The sequence below is a fragment of the Phyllostomus discolor genome, chromosome 8, assembly GCF_004126475.2.
Source record: "Phyllostomus discolor isolate MPI-MPIP mPhyDis1 chromosome 8, mPhyDis1.pri.v3, whole genome shotgun sequence".
NCBI classification, from domain to species: domain Eukaryota; kingdom Metazoa; phylum Chordata; class Mammalia; order Chiroptera; family Phyllostomidae; genus Phyllostomus; species Phyllostomus discolor.
Genome location: NC_040910.2, coordinates 51996735 through 52016362, shown reverse-complemented (window position 1 = coordinate 52016362; position 19628 = coordinate 51996735). Strand labels below are relative to the sequence as shown.

The window sequence follows — 19628 nt, the reverse complement described above, 5'->3', positions numbered from 1 at the left end:
AAGTATATAAAAGTTCCCAGGATGAGGCCAAGGATTCCTCGTTAGGTTGTTCAACACATGCTGGCCTTCGCCCATGCCCAACCCAGCCACTCAGTGCTCAGCTTTGCCCCTGCACCCCCGCCATGCCCTGCTACATTTCTCTGCTGGATTCTGACCCCACTGGGCCCCGACAGAACCATAGATTGTCAGGAGCCTCAGGACTCATCAACGAGAGGTGGCATGCCATCGTGGCAAAAAGCATGAGAGGGGAGCCAGGTTTGCCCAGATGGGAGTCTCCATCCCACCACTTACTGGCTGTACTTCAGCTCCTCCACACCAATAAGGATAATAGTACCTACCTCATGGAGTTATTGCAAATATGAAATGTGAACTGCTTAGAATAGTGCCTGGCACAGCCCAAGTGCTTGATAAGTAACAACAAAATACTGAAGTAGAATGCATACCATAAAGGCCCCTTTGCTCATCCAAGGCAGACACTGCTAATCAATCACAGAACTTTCCCGCCAATGACAGCTTCCTCGGATCCTCAACTTGGAGCTCCACATAGCCCGTGAAAAGTGATCTGAGATGGCACATGGGATCTAATCTAGACTCTACATTCAGCCAAGGAAGATGAGACCACAAGAAGGGAAGAGACTCCTTCAAGCTGCATGGAGGCAGAGCCAGAGTCCAAATAGTATTTCTGGCCCTCCCTGCTGCTTGCCAGTCCAGGTTCTGATTTGCTACTTTATCATGGCCTCTGAGTCATCAAAGTGGGCTCCCCACCACTGGAAAGTCTAACTCTGATACTTTCCATCTTCTCCCACCCTTGCTCCTCTCCTCTGTCCAGGCTGCCCAAGAAACTGTTATTCTGAGACATCCTGCTGAGCAGGCACAGAGCAGAGAGAAGTGAGGAGTGAAACCACAGAGAAACCTGAGGGTCCAGGTCCTCATTTATGTTTCAGGGCCTCCTGGAGGCAGAGGCATTCTGGACTGCAAGAGAGCTCAGCCCATTGATTCGGCCCCTTCACATTCAGTCCCTCTGCTCTCAGCCCTCAGGCTCTAAAGAAGTCCGCAAGGGTTCAGGTCCACTCCTGGAACCCTTGCACTCAGCTGATTAGAGGTGGGTGTGGTTTAAGAACCAGAGGATCAACCTCTGTGTGGGGAAGGCTGCAGGAGAGCACCTATGACAAGCCCAAGATGAGGACCACTGGGCACACCTGCTTACAAATCTCTACGTGAAAAGCTCCAAGTAGAGGTCAGGGGCCTGATGGCAGAGCTGGTCCTTCAGCTGCTTTCCCTCTGGTCCACAGCTCTGTCCCCTGAAGTAGATCTCTGCCACCTGCACACTCTTTCACTGCAGGCTCAGACTTCTGGGGAGAAAGCAGTACACACCAGGCCTGAAAATAGGAGAGTCCACCTCAGCCCAAAGCTCCACCACTCTCAGCTTCCACTTAGAAACCACATTTGTTCCCTTCTCATCCCTCCCCTGAAGGGGTAGGATCAACCTGTGGGGTGCTATTCTCTGGTTCCAAAAAAGAAAGACATTCTCCCAAACCTGGGTCTGGAGATGCTGAAGCTGAGTTTTTCATAAGACAGTGAAAGGTGTTTGTGTGTCCTTGTGCTCACCTCCCCAGCGTCAATGCTACATGGCAAGTTGTGCTCACAGACAGAAACCTGGTCCCCAGGACAGCAGGATGCATGACTATCCATCCTCAGGCCAGCACACCTCAAGCTGAGCAAATGAGCTTCCAATAAGGAAATGGAGCTGGGCTCATAGCTGGCACTTTCCAGACAGACTCCTGGGAGGTCAGCATTCTTCCCAGTACCTCAAAGATTCTGCTGGCTGCATGAAAGATTCAGGCTTAGAGGTTAAGAAGCACAGCCCCAGTTGGGCCTCAGGCTGAATCCTTCCCTCCCAGAAGGTTTATGTTTGGCTTCAGTGGTTGCAGATGAGACCTGCTCTGTTGGCTTACCTCTCTGTTCAGGCCCCTCCTCACATGCTCCCCTCATTCTTCGATTTCTTGAGGGCCTTTGAAGTCAACAAGACCATTGACTTGAAACATCACAATGTTCACATTTCAGTGGTGTTGATCCATTCATCTTCTGGGTGAGAGGACCAAGACCCAGAGAGGAAAATGACTTGTTATAGTACCAAAGATGGAACAAGAGCTCAGAATCCCTCTAGACTCAGTCTAGAGCTTATCATTTTTGCCCTATGGGATGTGTCTGCCACCCCCTGGCCCTGGAATAGACTTTCCCTGGGATATGGTGGCTGCCTGGCTAATACTTTTGGAAATGCTTTAGCACCACAGGACAGTAACTAAGGGAGACAGAGTATGGAGAAAGGAAAAAGCAAGTTGGAGAGTTCTCCGCAGGTGCTAAAGTGCCAGAGACTCATAAAAACACAGCCCAAGTACATCCGAAAGTGATCGCAGACTTCCTGTGCCCTGGTCATTGATACCACAGGGAGAGGAACTGATGAAAGCATTTTTCTGTGTTTGGAGGGTGCAGTCTGTCCCTACCAAACCCTAGAGCTTTCATGTATGTCTTTTTTTTTTAGAAGTTTATTCACTTGACTTTTTTTTAAGATTTTATTTTATTTCTAGAGAGGGAAGGAAGGGAGGGAGGGAGAGAGAGAGAGAGAGAGAGAGAGAAACATCAATGTACGGTTGCTGGGGGTTCTGGCCTGCAACCCAGGAATGTACCCTGGCTGGGAATCGAACCTGGGACTCTTTGGTTCCCAGCCCACGCTCAATCCACTGAGCTACGCCAGCCAGGGCTTTCATGTATGTCTTAAAACACACACACACACACACACACACATACACAACACAGCACCCTTACCCTCCATTCATCATACCATGAGCAAGGCGGCAAGGACTGTCTCTCCCTGTGCCTACATGTTCTGCCCTGGCTGCCCCTTGGAGACTTGTCCCTGTCCTCTTCTCTCCTCTAGGCTGCCCTAGTGCTCATTTTGACCTGTTCCTTGAGCAGTAACATGAAGCTGATCTGTGTGATGTGCTTGGAGCCCCCCCTCTAATGGAAAACTTTTCAGGGGTGTCCAATGCACGGCCTGCGGGCTGCATGTGGCCCAAGATGGCTATGAATGCGGCCCAACACAAAATTGTGAATTCACTTAAAACCTTTTTTTTTGCTCATCAGTTTTTATTAGTGTTTGTATATTTAATGTGTGGCCCAAGACAACTCTTGTGGTCCAGAGATGCCAAAAGGTCAGACACCCCTGCTCTACTGAGTCAAACTCTGGACCCTCAAGAATGGACACAAAAAACAAAAATGAGAGACTACCTCCTGTGGGCAGTCCTCTGAGCTCCCCTACTCCCCCTGGCAGAGCCCTCTACCTGCCCTGGGAAGTAAGAACAAATTATGCATGTTTTCTGCTCTAGTTCATTGATTTAGCTACTCTCCAAGCAACACCTATAATGTTTAGACTCCATTTGAAGAATTCCCAGAGGGAAGGCCCCTGGAGACCCAGCAGTTACCCACACAGGCCTTACTGCCTACTCTTCTCACTTCTAAGGCAAAAAAGTTCTTGGAGGTGAGGTCCACATGCCCCAGAACCCCAGACAGCTTATGAGCAGCAAAGGCCCTGAGTTCTGAGTTTGGGAGACCCAAGGCAAACAAGCTGCTTACCTGGAACTCGGTCCTCTTCATAGTGAAGGTAAGTTCCTTCTGCTTGGACCCTCCCAAGCCCTCATCTCTGATTCACCTGGCTAGCATGATTCCTTTTCAGGACTTGGCTTATACATTGGCTCCTCCCTGAAGCCTTTACTAAAACCCCATGGGCAGCTTGGGGGGCTGGGGATGGTGCTTACAGGTTGCCAGGGCCCCTGTTCTTTCCCATCATCTATTTCTTTTTCATGGATATATCCTTGAAGTCACCACAGTGCCTGCCACATTGTAGGAACTCAATGAATATCTGAATGTGGAGAAAGAAGGGGACCAGTCACATCATTTGGGTTCTGTAGAGAGTTGCACAAAGGGAGGGCTGGAAGACAGGGAGCAGCCCTTACTCTTTGTCCTCTTGTGTTGAGTAAATCCACAGAACATTCCAACCTGAAAAGCACCTATTCTATTTATATTCAGAGCCAGCCCTGTGACATCTTGGAGGGAAAAGATCCATGTATTTGTCTGTAACAGGTAATGGCACATACGATATTTAAGAGACAAAAGACAATACAGTGAATATGTTTCCCTCGGGCTCCTGCTCCCCCCGACCCCCGCCCGCCATCCCCCATTGGCTCCTAAGCCCTAAACAATTACTGTTACTGTCTCTGGATTAGAAACCTCTTTACAGACATCAAAAAACGAGGCAATAACCAGGTTAAGCAACACGTGTAGTCAGCAGAAGAGAGTTTACAAGTCAGTTTTGAAGGCAGAAAACGGACCCAGAGAGCTTCCTGCCCCCGCCCCAGGTTGAGATCGGAGGCCCCAAAACAGCACGTGAGAGTCGTGGGCCAGAGTGTTCCCGGGTACGTCCGCAGCGGAGGAAGGGTTAACGCGCCTGGCCCCGCCCTCTCAGCCGCCTCTTCCGGGCAGAGCGGGCGGGGTATACGTCACTTCCTGGAGACCGGGTGAATCCGGAAGTGATCCCCGAGGACCGAGCTGCAGTGGAGAACCCCAGCAATAGGGCCAGGTTCGGAACCATGAGCTGGTGAGTGAGGCCCGGCGGCAGGACCGCTGGAGCTCCAGGCCCGCGACGCGCCTTGCCCTGCGTCCCTCTGAGTCCCCTCGCCCGCGCCGCCCGCATGGACCCTCCGCCCAGAGCAGGGCCCGACTGGCCCCGGTTCGAGGGTCGTTCGAGTGTTGTTCCAGTGCCTTTCTCCCGTGCTCTGCCGGCATCTCCAGCTCTCGGCCGGGAGGTGTGGCCGGGGGTCCCGCTTGTGACTCGTTTGCTGACTCTTAAAGTTCCACGGCGCCAGTCCTGTCCTCTGCCGGCTACTTGAAGTGAGGGACTTCCCTGTTCCCTGCTCTTTTACGTACCGTTGAGGTGGAATACCTGCCTGGTGGGTACCTCTCCACCGCTCCCACCCACCAGAGCTGTGGCCCTCAACTACGGTAGTCTGCACCCCTTCCCTGATCAAAACCCAGTTGCTTTCAGATGACTAATCTTTGCACCATTTAAGTCTTTAAAGGACAAAACTTGCTTCTCTTTTGAAAGGGTCCAGAATTAAACAACCACACCCACACTCCCACAATATGATTGGACTAATTTTAATCATTTCCAGGGCCATTACCCAGCCCCTGCTTTTAGTCTAAAATAGACATAGGTAAGCTGAAACATCCTGGAAACTGTCATCCCGTGAGAGAAGAAACCAGGGAGGGTTAGAAGAGTAGTCACAACTCCAGAGCTGGAAAGTACGTCACTACAGGACTATACAATACTTGGCTGTAGTAGACACTTCATCATGTGTAATGGTTTACTTATTTTGTAAGACTTAATTTGTCCAAAGGACCTTACATCCTTTCAGGCCAAAGCCCTGTATATCCACAAACCCAAAACTCGGGGGATCCTGAGTGTGCTGAGTACGTGGACCCCAGCGGGTGTACTAGATGAAGCAACCCTTTTGGAGTCAAGATTTTGTTAGCATAGTGAACATGTGGCCTATTTCTTTGTGCCAAGTAAGTGCACAATATCTAGTCATGGTGAAGGAGGATGGTAGAATATCCTTCGGAAAGGCTATTGCAGGCTCACATTTGGCCATCAGTGGAGACTATAAGCTCTGGCCATAAACAGTTGATGTCTGTCAGTGTCAAGGACAGCTCTGTAATGTAAAATTTAAGCAATGTCTGTACCTGCTTCCCCCCTGCTTCTTAGAGGAAGATTGATGGACAAATGCCAGACTGTATTCACCAGCACATGGAGGGAAGCCCCGAGCAATGCCCTAATAAGCCCCAGCAGGAGCTGCTCCTTTCCCTCCACCTTTGCTCCAGGAGGCCCATAGGGGGCTGGGGTCCTAAAAATCCAACTTCCCTGTCTTGTTATACCTTAGTTAGTGATGGGCAAAGTGGCAGTCCTTCGATTCCCTCTCCTAGAGGAATTGCTTCCTTGAGGTGTCAGCCTGGGTCCCCTGACCTTGTGATGTAGATATTCCCTTATCAGCTGCGTCTCGAAACTTTGGTTCTCTCACCTAATTTTTCAAGATAAAAAGCAGAAAGTGCAGATACTTCATATTGCTTAGATTTGAGTTTACAATTTAAAAAATATCAATCTTTCCTTTACAAATCAGAAAAGCAAAGCAGAGCCCACTAAAGGAGAGGGATTCTCTGGGTGATCTGAGGTGCATTCTTCCCATCCATCTTGCAGAAAGTTTTTTTCTGAAAAGCTAGCAGCCTATTTCCTAAGGCCTGTCAAGTTGAAGAAAATTGAAATTGACAACTAGCTGTCCAGCAAAAGCTGCAATTTTTATCCAGTAGAATTAATTTACCCATATATGCACATCTTGGCACCTCCTTGGAATGAGGGTCACAACCAAAAGGGCAGCTTTGTCCCTCAAAGCTAAGATTCCTTTCTCTTCCTCCTGAGAGGGCTTCTACGTCATCTCTTGCGTGGACCCTGACCCCCTCTCCCTGAGAGGGGACCAGCACCGGCGCCTGGGCACACAATTGCACTCAGTTCCTGGCTCAATGGCTGGCAAGGGAGCCGGGGCTGGATCCTTCTGATTCACTCCTGGAGTGGTTTTTCTGCTCTCAGAATGAATCCACCCATTCATCTGAGACTGGAATTCTCAGTGGGGGAAGAGACCAGAGTGACGTAGAACCGTCATGGGAGTTTGATGCCCAAGGTCAAGTTCACCAAGCACATGGGATATGCCAGCTATCATTGAATAAGTGCTAGGGACACACAGCCCATGGTCCCCAGAGGGTAACCATTGTTCTGGGCTTTCAAAATGTCACAGTGAGAAATGTCCAATATTGATGCCCTTTGCACACTGTGGACTTTGCATGAAGAGTGAGTAGCCTTTGTTCTTTGCTTCCTCTGTGCATGCAGCCCGCCCACCCCTTGTTTGTTTAGTGGGTACCTGCCCCCATCCTGTGCCATCTCTCCATCCATTCATCTATCCAGGCACCTATCACCTTGCAGCAAGGTGGTCCAGCAATGTGCCCTGCTAGGAAGAAGGCATTTGGTGTTCACATCCCAGATTACTGACCCAAGCCAGTGCTTCTCTCTCTCCTCTCCACTCCGTGTCCCCCTCTTTGTGTGTGTATGTTCCTATGGGTATAGGAGAAGTATGTAAAATTAGAGCAGTGACCCTAATCTGGCTGAGCTCTCTCCAGGGAGTGTAGATATAGACTATGCAGGCATGGTTTTTTCCAGCTTTTCTGGGCCCCTTTACCTCTGTCTGCCAAAATACTGGTATTTCTCAGGCTCATTCTCTCTCTCTTTTTCTGTTCTCACCCCACATACCCATATACCCTCCCAATCACCTTCAGGCTAAAGGCCTAACTTTGGGCCATGGCTTAGAAGGCCTTTCTGGGTGTGGCTGCCTCTCTGTAGCCCTATGTCCAAGCTCTCCCCGGTCTCTCTTGCCCTCTTTCTGAAATGCGTTTACTCCCCACCTCCACCGTCCACCATTCCCAGGCCAACGCTACTCATCTTTCAAGAGTCAGGGCAGGCTTTACCTCCTCTCCTGAGGGTCTTCCCCTGAATGGCCCCCCACACCCTGCCAAGCGAGGTTGAGTACCTCTGACCCCCATTAGTATCTATACTGAATTATTGGTTTACTTGTCAGGAAACCCACTAGCCTATGAGCTGCTGAAAACAGGGACTATTTCTTGGTCTCCACTGTCTCCCTAGTATTGTTCCCGACAGTCAGTAAATGTGTACTGAATGTATGAATGAGGACTTTTCTCCCATTTACTGACTTGCCTTAACTCAGGAAAAATTGTAAGATAAAAACATGGAAAAGTTACAAGCCACTTCCTTAGATGAAGAGCCCCTAAGAATGCCATTGTTAAATTGACTGGTGGGAGAAGCAGCTTTCAGGACTCTGTGGGGCTGTCTCTGATTGTCCTCTCCCCCATCTACCCGCCCCCACCAACTACGTTCTCCTGTACTTCCACAGCACTTCTCCTGTAGGACTCCCCATTCTCCCAGGTGTCACAGATGTGCACCTTCCTCCCCTGAGCACTTTGGGAGAGCAGGATCTACAGCTTCATCTTTGTGTTCATGTACTACCTTGTGCATGGGAGGTACCAGTAGGTAACTGTAAAATGAAGTGAATAGAGAAAAGAAAGAACGGCAGACTGCTGGGTGAGACGGAGCACCCATTCAGTTTCAAACATCATCTTAGTGTGGCTGTTTTCCCTCTAGCATCACCATTGCTGTCTCACGTTGGTATAGTGCTTTTAACTTTTCAAATTGCTTTCCCTTCCATTATCTGATTTCATCCTCGCATTTACTCCTTGAAGTATGCATTCAGATCTTATTATCTTCCTTTGACAACTTATTAGAATTCAGTCAGACGATACCTGGCAGAATTGGAACTAAAGCCTGCACCTTCTGAGTATTTTCTCTGCTTGAACAGGAACATTAGCAAAGTGGAAGACCATTCTCAGGTTGAACGGGTCTCGAAGGAAATCACTTGACTTGGCTAGTATGTAGCAACACTACAGGGAATGAATTACAGGAAGTTGCCAGTTTTCACACATCAGGAGATAGATAAAATCCTGTTTACTGCTGACCTCCAGGCCTTCGGAACCACCTCAGCTGCTCCCTCCCCTGGGGCCCTCCGCCTGGGGCAGCCATGCCACTCACACCTTCTGTGACTGTGGGCAGACCAGACTGCACTCTAGAGAGCGTGGCAGTGCCAGAAGATGGGGACCCTGTGAGGGGCTCTAAGGGTCTGTATTCCAAACACTGCTTTGGGCACAAATGCAAAATACCACACTCTTATTTTAGCTGTTTGAAGGAAATTTTTGCAGATTTTGGAGTAGTTTGAAAGTTGAGTATCTGGAGTCCCACAGCTTCTGAGTCAGAGGTGTTTTCTTATGTATTATACTCTTTAAGTAAGTCTATTGAGATGGCTTTTGAGTTGTCAATGAAGCTATTAGAATTGTCTTCCCAACCCATTTCTGGTGGCTAATCCATTAAATGGAGCCCAGTGTAGTGAGTGTATGTCACATAGATCATGTTCAATAACTGTTTGTCAGTTTACTGAATGTGGAACATTTGTAATGTACAGGGCCTGTGCTTAATATCGGGGGTCCTTCAAAGGCTATAAAAATCGATGACTGTCTTCGGCCAGTGGGTGAAGGGTGCCAGGGACTCACAGGATAACAGTGGGTCTCTGAACATCGGTGCGTCGTCGTCGTCAAGAAAGGCTTCAAGTAGAGGATGGGACTGTGCCTGAACCTGACCTCCCTCACAGGCAATGTTTCCATGGGGAATGAGAAGAACAGTGGGAAAAGGTATGTGGGCACAGAACAAGTCACAAGGGTTTGGGAGGGGGTGGCGGACAGTCAGGACGCCAGTCTGCGTTTAGTAAATAGTGGCTTGGGTAAGAGGCTTTGTTGCTGAGAGGTGGCACCCTGGTTGGGGCTGCCTTGTAGTGCCATCTGAGGAACTGAATTTGAGCATAGGCTTTTGAAAACTGAAGGTTTTGAGCAGGAAAGTGGAATGGCAAAAGCAATGCTTGAGTGAAATTAATTGGGCAGTGGTCCGCAGGTTAGCTCAGAGAAGAGAGAGATTGGAGCCAGGGAGGCTCACCTAGACAGTGGCTTCCAGGGCTTTTTGACTCCAGTTTGCAGTCAGATGTACCTTTTGCCATCACAACACACATTTACACTTGAAGTAGGTGTCACACAATATATGCAGTCTGATGTTTTTTATTGTTCTATTCATTTTGACCCCCTTGGACTGATTCCATGACTAATTTTAACACGTGTTTACAATGGACTAATGGAGTCAAATAGTGGGGTAGCAGTTTACATGATCAGTGAGGAGTAGCTACTTTACATAGACCTAGTTTGGAAACCACTTATCTAGGGGTATATTACAAATGCTCAGGCTGTAAGCTAACACCTGTGACTTCAGCCAGGCTGGAGACAGAGTTGCTCATTTGGTTGTTTTTCGTGGGTTATGATAAGACATACAGAGGGGACAACTGTAGCAAACACAGCCCATGTTCTTCATAAAACCTGATTCCATAGAGTTGCCAACTGTCGATCACTTGGAAAACCCAGGTAGACAAAAGCCTCTACTGAGATGTTTGGTTTCTTAGTAATTAGGGAAAAGCAGATTAAACCAACAATGGGATGCCATTTCACAGCCATCAGACTGGCAAAAGTTTTAAGGACTGGCAGTGCCCAAGTATCTGAGGCTGAGGAGCAGTGGGAACCGGCATCTACTCCTGAAGCTCTGGGGAGCATCAAATGAGCCCGTCGTTTTGGAGATTCATGCAGTACCTCCTGGGGCGGCAGGCAGGCCCGCCCCCTCACCCAGAGAAACTCCTGCACGGGGGTGGCAGGAGACATGTACAAGGATACAAGGGTGTGAGTTGCTTTGTTGTTTGTTGTTTTTTTTTGTTTTGTTTTTGCTTTGTTGTTTGTAGATGCCCAACCTATAAGGAATGGGTTAAAAATGTGATTTTTCTTAAACATAATGAAATATGTAGTATGTAGGTAAAAGGAATGAAGTAGAGCTATATGTATCAGCATGGACAGATCTCAGAACCTGACACTGAACATAAAAAGTTAGTTTCAAAGTGATACAGTCAATACTGTACTGTTTATATAAAGTCCAGACCTTAAAACAATACTACATTGTGCTTACAGATACAAACTTACATAGTGAAAGTGTAGAATAATGAACACTACCCTCAGGGCAGTGGTTGTGTTTAGGGTAACGAGGAGGGAGAGGAATCTGGCTGGAGCCCTCTGGGAGCTTCCCCAGGATCTGGGCTGTTCTACTTAAAGAGCGAGAATGGCTGCCTGTGGGAATAGGACAGTGCTACGTGGTGGGCACGTCAGTGTTATCATACATTCTCTGCAATTTTTCCAAGTGTTCACAGTGTTTTATAACTCTTGCCCAGGGCAGACCTCGCTGTTCCCAGCAGGAGCATTAGTGCGTCCCTCGGCCAATAGCTGGGGTGGCCTGGGGAGGTGGCTTGGCGGTGAGTTTGTGTCTCAGCCCTCCTCCTTCGACCTCCTGCTTTCTAGCAGCCAAGTCTTCAGCAGAGAGAAGAAGAGTGAAAGCTCTTCTTAAGGTTTCTGGTGGGTGAGAGATGGAAATGAAAATTAGTCTAGAGATGGTGCCTCAGAAGCTTAAACAGCTGGGCTGCTGCTTTTTAGGGTCCAAAACTAAACCACTGCGAGCCCCTCAGGGTGGAAGGCGAACCTCCTGAGGCGTCTTCGCTCCGGCTTGCCAAGCGAGCAGCACACATCTTTCACCTCAGAACACCTTGTGTCCCCCCTTTATAAAATGTGGAAACCCACTTTCTACCTCTTCTGGTTGTAACAGGTTAGAATGAAAAGAGGTGATAACTTGTCTGTCAGATGTTAGGAGTTTCATAAAGGGCAGGCGGGACGGGAGTTGGGAGGAACAAAAGAACTCCAGACTGCCTCTCTGAACTGCCTGCCTTCTTTTCTTTTCTTGACCTTTAGGTACTCCATCTGCCTCCAAATTTCTTTCACAAATCCTTTTACTACTCAGGAGGAAGTCACCATGCAGTTTTAGGCAGATACATGAACTCCGGCTTGGCAGTGGTACATTCTGGTGTTGGGGCTGCTGCTTGCCCTGGAAACAAAAAAGCATTTCAGGCCTTTCAGCCACACTTACCACTGTGTGATTTTGTGCAAGTCACCTCTCTGGGCCTCAGTTTGATCATCATCACCAAAATGCCACCACCACCATCTGGGCAGCAAATATTTGCAGGCTGCAGGCTGCTTACTATATGCCAGGAACAGTTTCTGTTGTTGTTGTTGTTGCTGCTGCTGCTATTGTTGATTTTACTATCTTCATTGATTTTTGCAGGGGCATATCAATGGGAGAGAGAAGCATCAGTGGGTTACCTCCCATACACACCCCAACCAGGGACCAAAACCACATCCTAGGTGTGTGCCCTGACCTGGAATCAAACCCACAGCCTTTCTTTCAGTGTACAGAATGATGTTCCAACCAGCTGAGCCACACCGACCAGGGCTGTGGGGGACAGTTTTTGAAAACATTAAACTCATTTTGCTTCACAGTGACCGTGATAAATGAGGAAACTGAGACACAGGAAGGTTAGATGACTTGTTCAAGGTCTTAGCTGGCAGTTGCCAGAGCCAGGACTTGAACCCAAGCAGTGTGGCCTGAGAGTCCATCCCCTTATCCACTGGGCCTTGTGTGAAATACAGGAATGTGCCACTGTAAATGGACTGGTGAATCAGAAGCACTGAGCACAGAAGCTATTGCAGATACTCAATATGGTCACTTTGATTACATAATCTCACTGAACGTTCTGTGATTCATTCTGTCTTTACTTTCAGAGGTCAGGCTGGGGAGCAGTGGGGAAGGAGGGATCATAGCTGAGCTGGGTGGTTGTTCTGGTCCAAGTCACAGAGTCATGCCTTTTATTTTTAAACACACATACCTCCTCAGCCTGTGGCAAGTCAGGGTAGTGTTCTGTGTGCTCTGGTTTTGGATGAAACCAGAACCCGGGGTGAACTTTCGTTGGCCCATTGGCATTGTGGCCAGCTGGCCCTTCAGGGAGGAAGGCATCCAACAGCAGCTGTTCCACCGGAGCCAGCTGACTCTCCATAAGCCCTGCCTGGCTCTGGCCCTAGGTCTCTGATCGTCAAGGTGGTGGTAGCCTTGGTAGGGCCTCAGACAAGACAAGGCAGTGACCCAGGATCGAGTAACAGAAGGCTGGGGGGAGGAGGGCTTGTCCTCCCAGGCTGCAGAAGCTGCTGCCTCTCGCCCACCTTCCTGCTCTTGCCCAGACAGTGACTCAGGCCCGGACCACTCCCCCGGGAGCCAGGGTTTCAGCCACTATCGACTGCCGCCTACTCTTTGCTCTGCCCTCCCTTCATTCTCACCTCCCTCCCTTCCACTCCCCCTTCTTCCCCCCAGAAGTGTGGTCTTTACCCCGCTAAAGACCTTGGGAAGATAGAGGTGGGGCAGACTGAATCATTTCGGGGCTTTTTTGACTCCCAAGCCAAGTTTAGGCTCATCCATGTTCAATCGAAACAAATTCTGGAAACCAAGTGAGGACTAGAGAAGAATATGTAGGTTTGGGCTCCTTTACACTCCTCTTTGCAATGGGAGTGCAGGTCTCTTCAAAGAGGTCAGGGCTCAAAGGATCTGCTGGGGTGACCAGGGGATCCCCACCCATCTGCCCTCTGGGCCTGCCTCTTGTCTTCTTTCTGCCTCTGCAGTCGAGAGGTGGGGAAACAATGGATTGAGAGACCTAGCAAACTGAAAGTGCAAAAGAGCTGTTTTTGTAAATAGAAATTACACAAGAGCAGGAGTTTTTTTGGACAGGTTTTACCGAGACAGACAGAATTAGCCAACTGGCATCGTGCTGCTAATAGAGATATTTACTGTTTGAAAAAGTATATTTGTAGCTTTGGAGAACATCCTGTTGACTTTTCTTTATTGTGAAGGAAAATAGAACCTTTTTTCCCTTTTCCCTCTGTACACATAGAACTTTTTTCTTCTCCAAGGTGGGGCATGTTGGGGGTTGGAGAAGGGTAGGGTTGAGAGAAATGCTTTCTTCATTTTGCTGCTGAGACCAAAATATCCCTTCCCCTGCCCTCTGGTGCTCATATTTGTGGAATGGGAGGCAGAACCATGGAAGGAATCCTGCTCCAGGGGCTGGGAGCTCGGAGCCCTCTTGATTTCTTCCGGAACACAGAGATTCTCCGGGGAGCAAGCCCTGTCTTCTCTCTGGACCTCTGCTAACCCACCCGACTCCAAGGGGAAAACCCCAAGGAAAGCCAGGAGGAGGGGAAACCTAAGTCCCGAAGCCCCGTGAGCCTGGAGGACCGCCAGCCTCAGCCCCATAGCCCCAGCTGTGCCAGGGCCACGCTGCTCTGGGCGGTGCTGCGATACAGTCTCTCTAGCCACATGCTTTTCCAAAGCAGCTGTTTTTCCTGCGGAAGTCTCTGCATTCCAGCAGGCGACTAGAACCCCAGGCTTGGAATCAGGAAATCAATGAGGAGAGGCCAAGGCGCTGGTTGAGGTGTCATTGTTGCTGTCACTTGCCCCTTACCACCTTGCACCACTTCAGTGGCACAGAATCTGATCCCTCCATCAGAGTGCCTGCTGCAGTTTCCTGGCCATTTCTCTAGCAGAGTAGAGCGTATCTGCCATTTGTCAGCCTCAGAATAAACGCAGGAGACTCTTCTCCTTCGTATTTCCTCTTAGGCTCTTTAAAATGTTTTCCCTCAACCCATACTCTGATAATAACTTGACCAGGCTTTGCTGCCAGTACCAAAGAGCAGCTCCGTGTTCCCGGTCTTCACTGTATGTGCTTCTCCTTGACCCCAGCTGGTACCTGAGGTGGCTAGTGATACCCTTTTTAGCTTTTATTTTAGGAAGATAAAGATTGGGAGGCCAAAAACAATGTTATCTTTCTTTGTTCTTTATGTAGCCTTGTGTAAGAGTAGCTTTTTACAGGAACCTTAGAGTATAGTATTTTATGGGGCTCTTGGGGCAATGTTCCCATTTTACTCATTCATTCAGGGTTTACTGCATAAAACTAGGCTATAAGCTCCATGAGATCATAGAATGAGAGACTGTCTTGTTCATCCTAATATCCCTTGAACCTAGCCTAGTGGTGGGCATAAAGGAGGTTGAAAATAGCACTGTGCATGGTGTAGTACTTACAGGAGTTACAAAGAAGCATAACATTCAGTCTTTGCCTGAGGTGCTTATGTGTCATAATCAGAAAGCAAGATGTACACACATCAAAGTTAACCTGAACCCAAATAGAGTTTACTTCAGCAAGGAAAGGGTGGCTCAGTCTTAGGAAAGATATTTGATAGTCCATGATGATACTGGGCCATAGGCAGACAAACTGGTCACCTAAATGCATGCTGAAAAGGCACTGATATGATTCAAAAATACAATCTTTGTATCTGTTAGTAAACTAGGAATAGAAAGACATTTTCTTACTTTCAGGAGGCTTTCTGGCTGAAACCATCACCCTCTTTCATGTTTAATAGTGAAAGATGATCAGACTTGAAACGTTTTTACTAGTCAGAAGCATTTGTTCTATAATATCTAGCCAATGCCATAACATAAGACAAGAAAAAAGTATAAAATGTTAGGAAAGAAAAGGGAAATTTTGTCATTATTTTCAAATGGTATTACTATCCACTTGGAAAACCCAATTAGTTTTTGTTTTTGTCTCGGTGAATTTCTTGGGCTATGTTGGTTAAGTATATAGGTGTGGTGACTGGTTTATTTAACACTCAGTAGCTTTTCTGTGTATCAGTAAGATAAAATGAAAAAGTAAATTCCATTTATAGTACAACCAAAAATACAAAATTTCATGGAATTCACCTAAGACATGTGTAGGACTGAAAACTTCACATATGTGTTACTTTGGGATCTATTTAACTAAATAAATTTGGAGGACCTATATGGAAAAAAAAAAAACTCCTAAGGCTAAAGGACATGAGAAAAAGACTTGAGCCCCGGCTGGTGTGGCTCAGTGAATTGAGTGCCAGTCTGCAAACCAAAAGGTTGCTGGTTCAATTCCTAGTCAGGGCTCATGCCTGGTTTGCAGGCCAGGTCCCAGGTTGGGGGCGTGCAAAAGACAGCTAGGCAATGTTTCTCTCCCTCTTTCTTCTTTCCTTCCATTCTCTCTAAAAATAAATAAAATCTTTTTAAAAAGGAAAGAAAAAGATTTGAATAAATGGGAAAAAAATTTTATGCCCCCGAAAGAGCAGACCTTGTGTTTGTAAAGATGTAGGTTCTTCAAAAGTTAATCTGTAAATATAATGCATTTTCAGTAATAAATGCCCTGGCTGGGGAGTGGGTAGGGGATACAGCAGATGATTTTGAAGTTCATCTTCAATATTAAAATGAATTAAAATAGCCAAGAAATTATCTATAAAGAAATGTAATGAGAAGGGATTTGCTTGATTGGGTGTTAAGAACTAATTAATTAATAAACCTAAATAACTAAATCTGTATTATTTGGTGAAAGAGTAGACAGGTCTACAGTATGGAATAGAAATATTTAACACTGATAAAATGATTTTTCAAAGGTAGATTATTTTTTAAATCATGTCAATATAACTGGCTCACCAATATATTCAAGGCTCTAAATGGAATAAAGATTTAAATGTACAAAAATAAATCACTAAAATTCCTATGTAATTGCAAGGGACACAGAATAACCAGAACAATATTGACAAAGAAGAACAAAGATTCATACTTCCCAATCTCAACACTTACTACAGATCTACAATGATTAAGACAGTGTGGTACTGGCCTAAATATAGACATGTAGATCAATGGAATGGAATTGAGAGTCCAGAAATAAACAGGAGAGAAGACCCCCAAAAAACCTTGGATTTATCTTCTAGAGAGCAGGCCCCTTGTAGTACAGGCTTCCCCTACTGGGTGAGTGTTCTAGGAGCCCATTGTATCAGTGTACCAGCTGGCATTATTGTGAGAGGCTGCATTTGGCTTCAGTTAATTTTTTAGAAGACTCAGCACGTTTGCCCATTTCATGAAGGGTGATTTACAAGCTCACCTGCCCACACCACGCTGAATGTTAAGCAGTTTTTGACCAAAAACAACATGACCCCTATGTCCCACCCTCCTATTCACCCAATCTCATCCCGAGTGACTATTTTTTTGTTTCCCAGGGTGAAAAAAGTTCTCAGAGGGAAATGTTTTACAGTTGTGGAAGACATGAAACAAAAAATATAGAAGCACTAAAAGGCAAAAAAAAAAAATGACAAGTTCAAAAACTGTTTTGAGCAGTGGAAAAAAGTCTTGATAGGTGTACTGCATCAAATGTAGAGTACTTTGAAGGTGACTGGAGTATAAACATGTAGGAATGGATACACAATTTTTTATAAATAAATTCCTGAGGGGGTTGGGGGGTTCCTCCTTGTATATGTATGGTCGGTTGATTTTTAAGAAGGAAACCAGGGCAGTTCAACTGGGAAGCAGTAGTCGTTTCAGCAATGCTGGGACAACTGGATATCCACATGCAAAAGAATTGGAGTTGAACCCTTACCTCATAGCATATGTAAAAATTAACTCAAAATGGACCAAAGACCTGAATTTAAGAACTAAAACTATAAAACCCTAAAATGAAAACATAGGGGTAAATCTTCATGACCTTGGATTTGGCAAAGAATTCACAGATACAATACCAAAAGCACACACACACACACAAAAAGAAAAATAGATTAGACTTCTTCAAAATCCAAAACTTTTGTGCTTCAAAGGACACCATTAAGTAAAAAAAATCAAAAAAGAGAAAAAATATTTGCAAACCATATCTGATTAGGGACTTGTACCCCCCAAAATACAAAGAACTCTTACAACTCAACAATAAAAAAAAGAAAGCCCATTTTTAAAATAGGCAAAAGATTGAATAGATGTTTTTCCAGAGAAGATACACAAATGACCAATAAATACATGAAAAGATGCTCATCATCATTAGTCATTAGAGAAATGCAAATCATAGCCACAGTGGAACAGCCCTCATACACACTAGAATTGCTTAAAAAAACATGACAGACAATGAGAAGTGTTGGTGAAGAGGTGGAGCCATTGGAGCCCTCCTGTGCTGCTGGTGGGAATGTGAAATGGTGCAGCCACGTTGAAGAGCAGTCTGGCAGTTCCTCGAAAGTTTCAACATTGATTTAGCATATGGCCCAGCAGTTTCACTCCTAGGTATATATATCCACACAAAAACCTGTACATGAATTTTCATAGCAGCATTATTCATAATAGCCCAAAAGTAGAAAAAAAAAACAAATATTCATCACCTGATGAATGGATAAACTATTACTCAGTGATTAAAAAAGGAATGAAGTACTGACACATACAATAACGTGAGTAATTCTTGAAAACATTTGCTAAGTGAAAGAAGCCAACACAAAAGGCCAAATATTATGTGATTCCATTTATATGAAATGGCCTAAAGGGGCAAATCCATAGACAGAAAGCAGATTAGTGGTTGCTGAGGGCTGTGGAGATAGGGGAAGTGACGGCTAATAGAGATGGAGTTCTTCTGGGGGTGATGAAAATGTTCTGAAATTAGATAGTGGTGATGGATGCACAACTCTCTGAATATACTAAAAACAACCAAATTGTTTACTTTAAAAGGATAATTGTTATGGTATATGAATTACATTTCAATAAAGCTATGACTTAAAAATTAATAAACCAGTTTCTGAGTAAAGATGACAGCTAGAATGCATACATCTAATTTCTCTCACAAATCCCACAAAAAACCACAGTAAAGTGATTTTTTTAAAAGGCGTAAATCTGCAAATGTAGGGAGAACAGAAGTGACATCAACAACATTTGGAAAGTGGAATGCACTTACATGCGGTAACTGACTTAGCAGTTCCAAGAAAGGCAAAGCCTAAACTGGCATTTAGGAAACCAAGAGCCATCCTGCTTACACCACTGAATTCTCAAAGGTTCAGGAATTGGTGGCACTGTGTACCTCTAAAAGTAGGGTGAAGCCGAGCACTCAGTTCGGGAGCTGTTCAGGATTAAGATCAGAGCCCTACCGTCTCCTCCCCAACTCCATTGCACTGGGAGACAGTCCCTCATCCCAGCAGAAGAATGAAGGGACTCCCCCGGGGAGTGTGACATGGAGTTTCTATCCCAGGGCACACAGAGGTAGATACACTGTGTGACACTAATTAAGCTTAACCTTTGGGACCCCTCGCTTGCATGGGCCATGTCCAAGGCCCTGGAGGGAAGGAATCCTAGCATGTGTTCACGTGGTCCTGTGTTTTTCTAAACTTCAGAATGTATTTATATTACACTCAGTTAAAACCTCTGCCTTCACTTCATAGTCATAGGTCAGGCAGCTTCGGAGTAGCCTCCTTTTAGAGGATAGGGCAGGGGAAGTGGGGGTTGGGTTTGTAAATACATTTTTAGAAAACTTTAAAAACAAGTGAGAAATTATAGACTTTTGAGTTGGAAATACACAAAGGGTACCTTTTGGGGCCACCTTTAAATTTATTTTAAAAATAAGGGGGGAATTAGATCAAAGATAATGGGACATAAAGCAGAAGTGACAGAGATGAGCCATTAAATCAATAGATATTCTGAAGTCAAAGTGTAACAAAACATTTTAAAATTGTATCAAAAGCTAGTAATTAAGAGAGATCAATTTTAGAAACAATTGAATGTTCCATAGGAATAATGATTGATAGGCCAAGTGAAGAAGAGGAGCAAATCAAACAACACATTGATAAAACATGTAAATTCCTGGTGGATTTAACAAAAGGCATAATGAAAATAGCATAGAACTCAAGAAACTTCCGGTCACAATGGCAGTGTAGGCAGACATGGCTCACTTCTTCATGCAACCTCATCAAAACTACAACTAAACCTGGCTGGCGTAGCTCAGTGGATTGAGCATGGGCTGGGAACCAAAGTGTCCCAGGTTCAATTCCCAGCCAGGGTACATTCCTGGGTTGCAGGCCATAAC

The 19628-nt window shown here is 46.0% G+C and overlaps 1 protein-coding gene, 1 long non-coding RNA gene and 1 other non-coding gene across 3 annotated transcripts in view; 2 read left to right on the top strand and 1 right to left on the bottom strand.

Moving 5' to 3' along the window:
* Window positions 1–139: 139 nt before the first annotated feature.
* LOC118502031 lies at window positions 140–4481 on the bottom strand. Its single transcript, XR_004904709.1, has 4 exons — window positions 3634–4481; window positions 1956–2085; window positions 1709–1843; window positions 140–1352 (listed from the first exon to the last, which is right to left on the bottom strand). It is a non-coding gene; the product is annotated as an uncharacterized LOC118502031 (long non-coding RNA).
* Window positions 2401–2526, top strand: LOC114504381. The gene has a single exon (XR_003685156.1). It is a non-coding gene; the product is annotated as a small nucleolar RNA SNORA71 (small nucleolar RNA).
* A 79-nt stretch (window positions 4482–4560) lies between the features above and the next one.
* The window catches only part of BIN3 (bridging integrator 3), a 41671-nt gene continuing 26603 nt past the window's right edge, over window positions 4561–19628 (top strand). Inside the window, exon 1 of the mRNA XM_028522028.2 lies at window positions 4561–4654. Within this exon, the coding sequence (XP_028377829.1) occupies window positions 4647–4654 (8 nt within the window). The 5' untranslated portion in view covers window positions 4561–4646. The remainder of the gene's footprint in view (window positions 4655–19628) is intronic.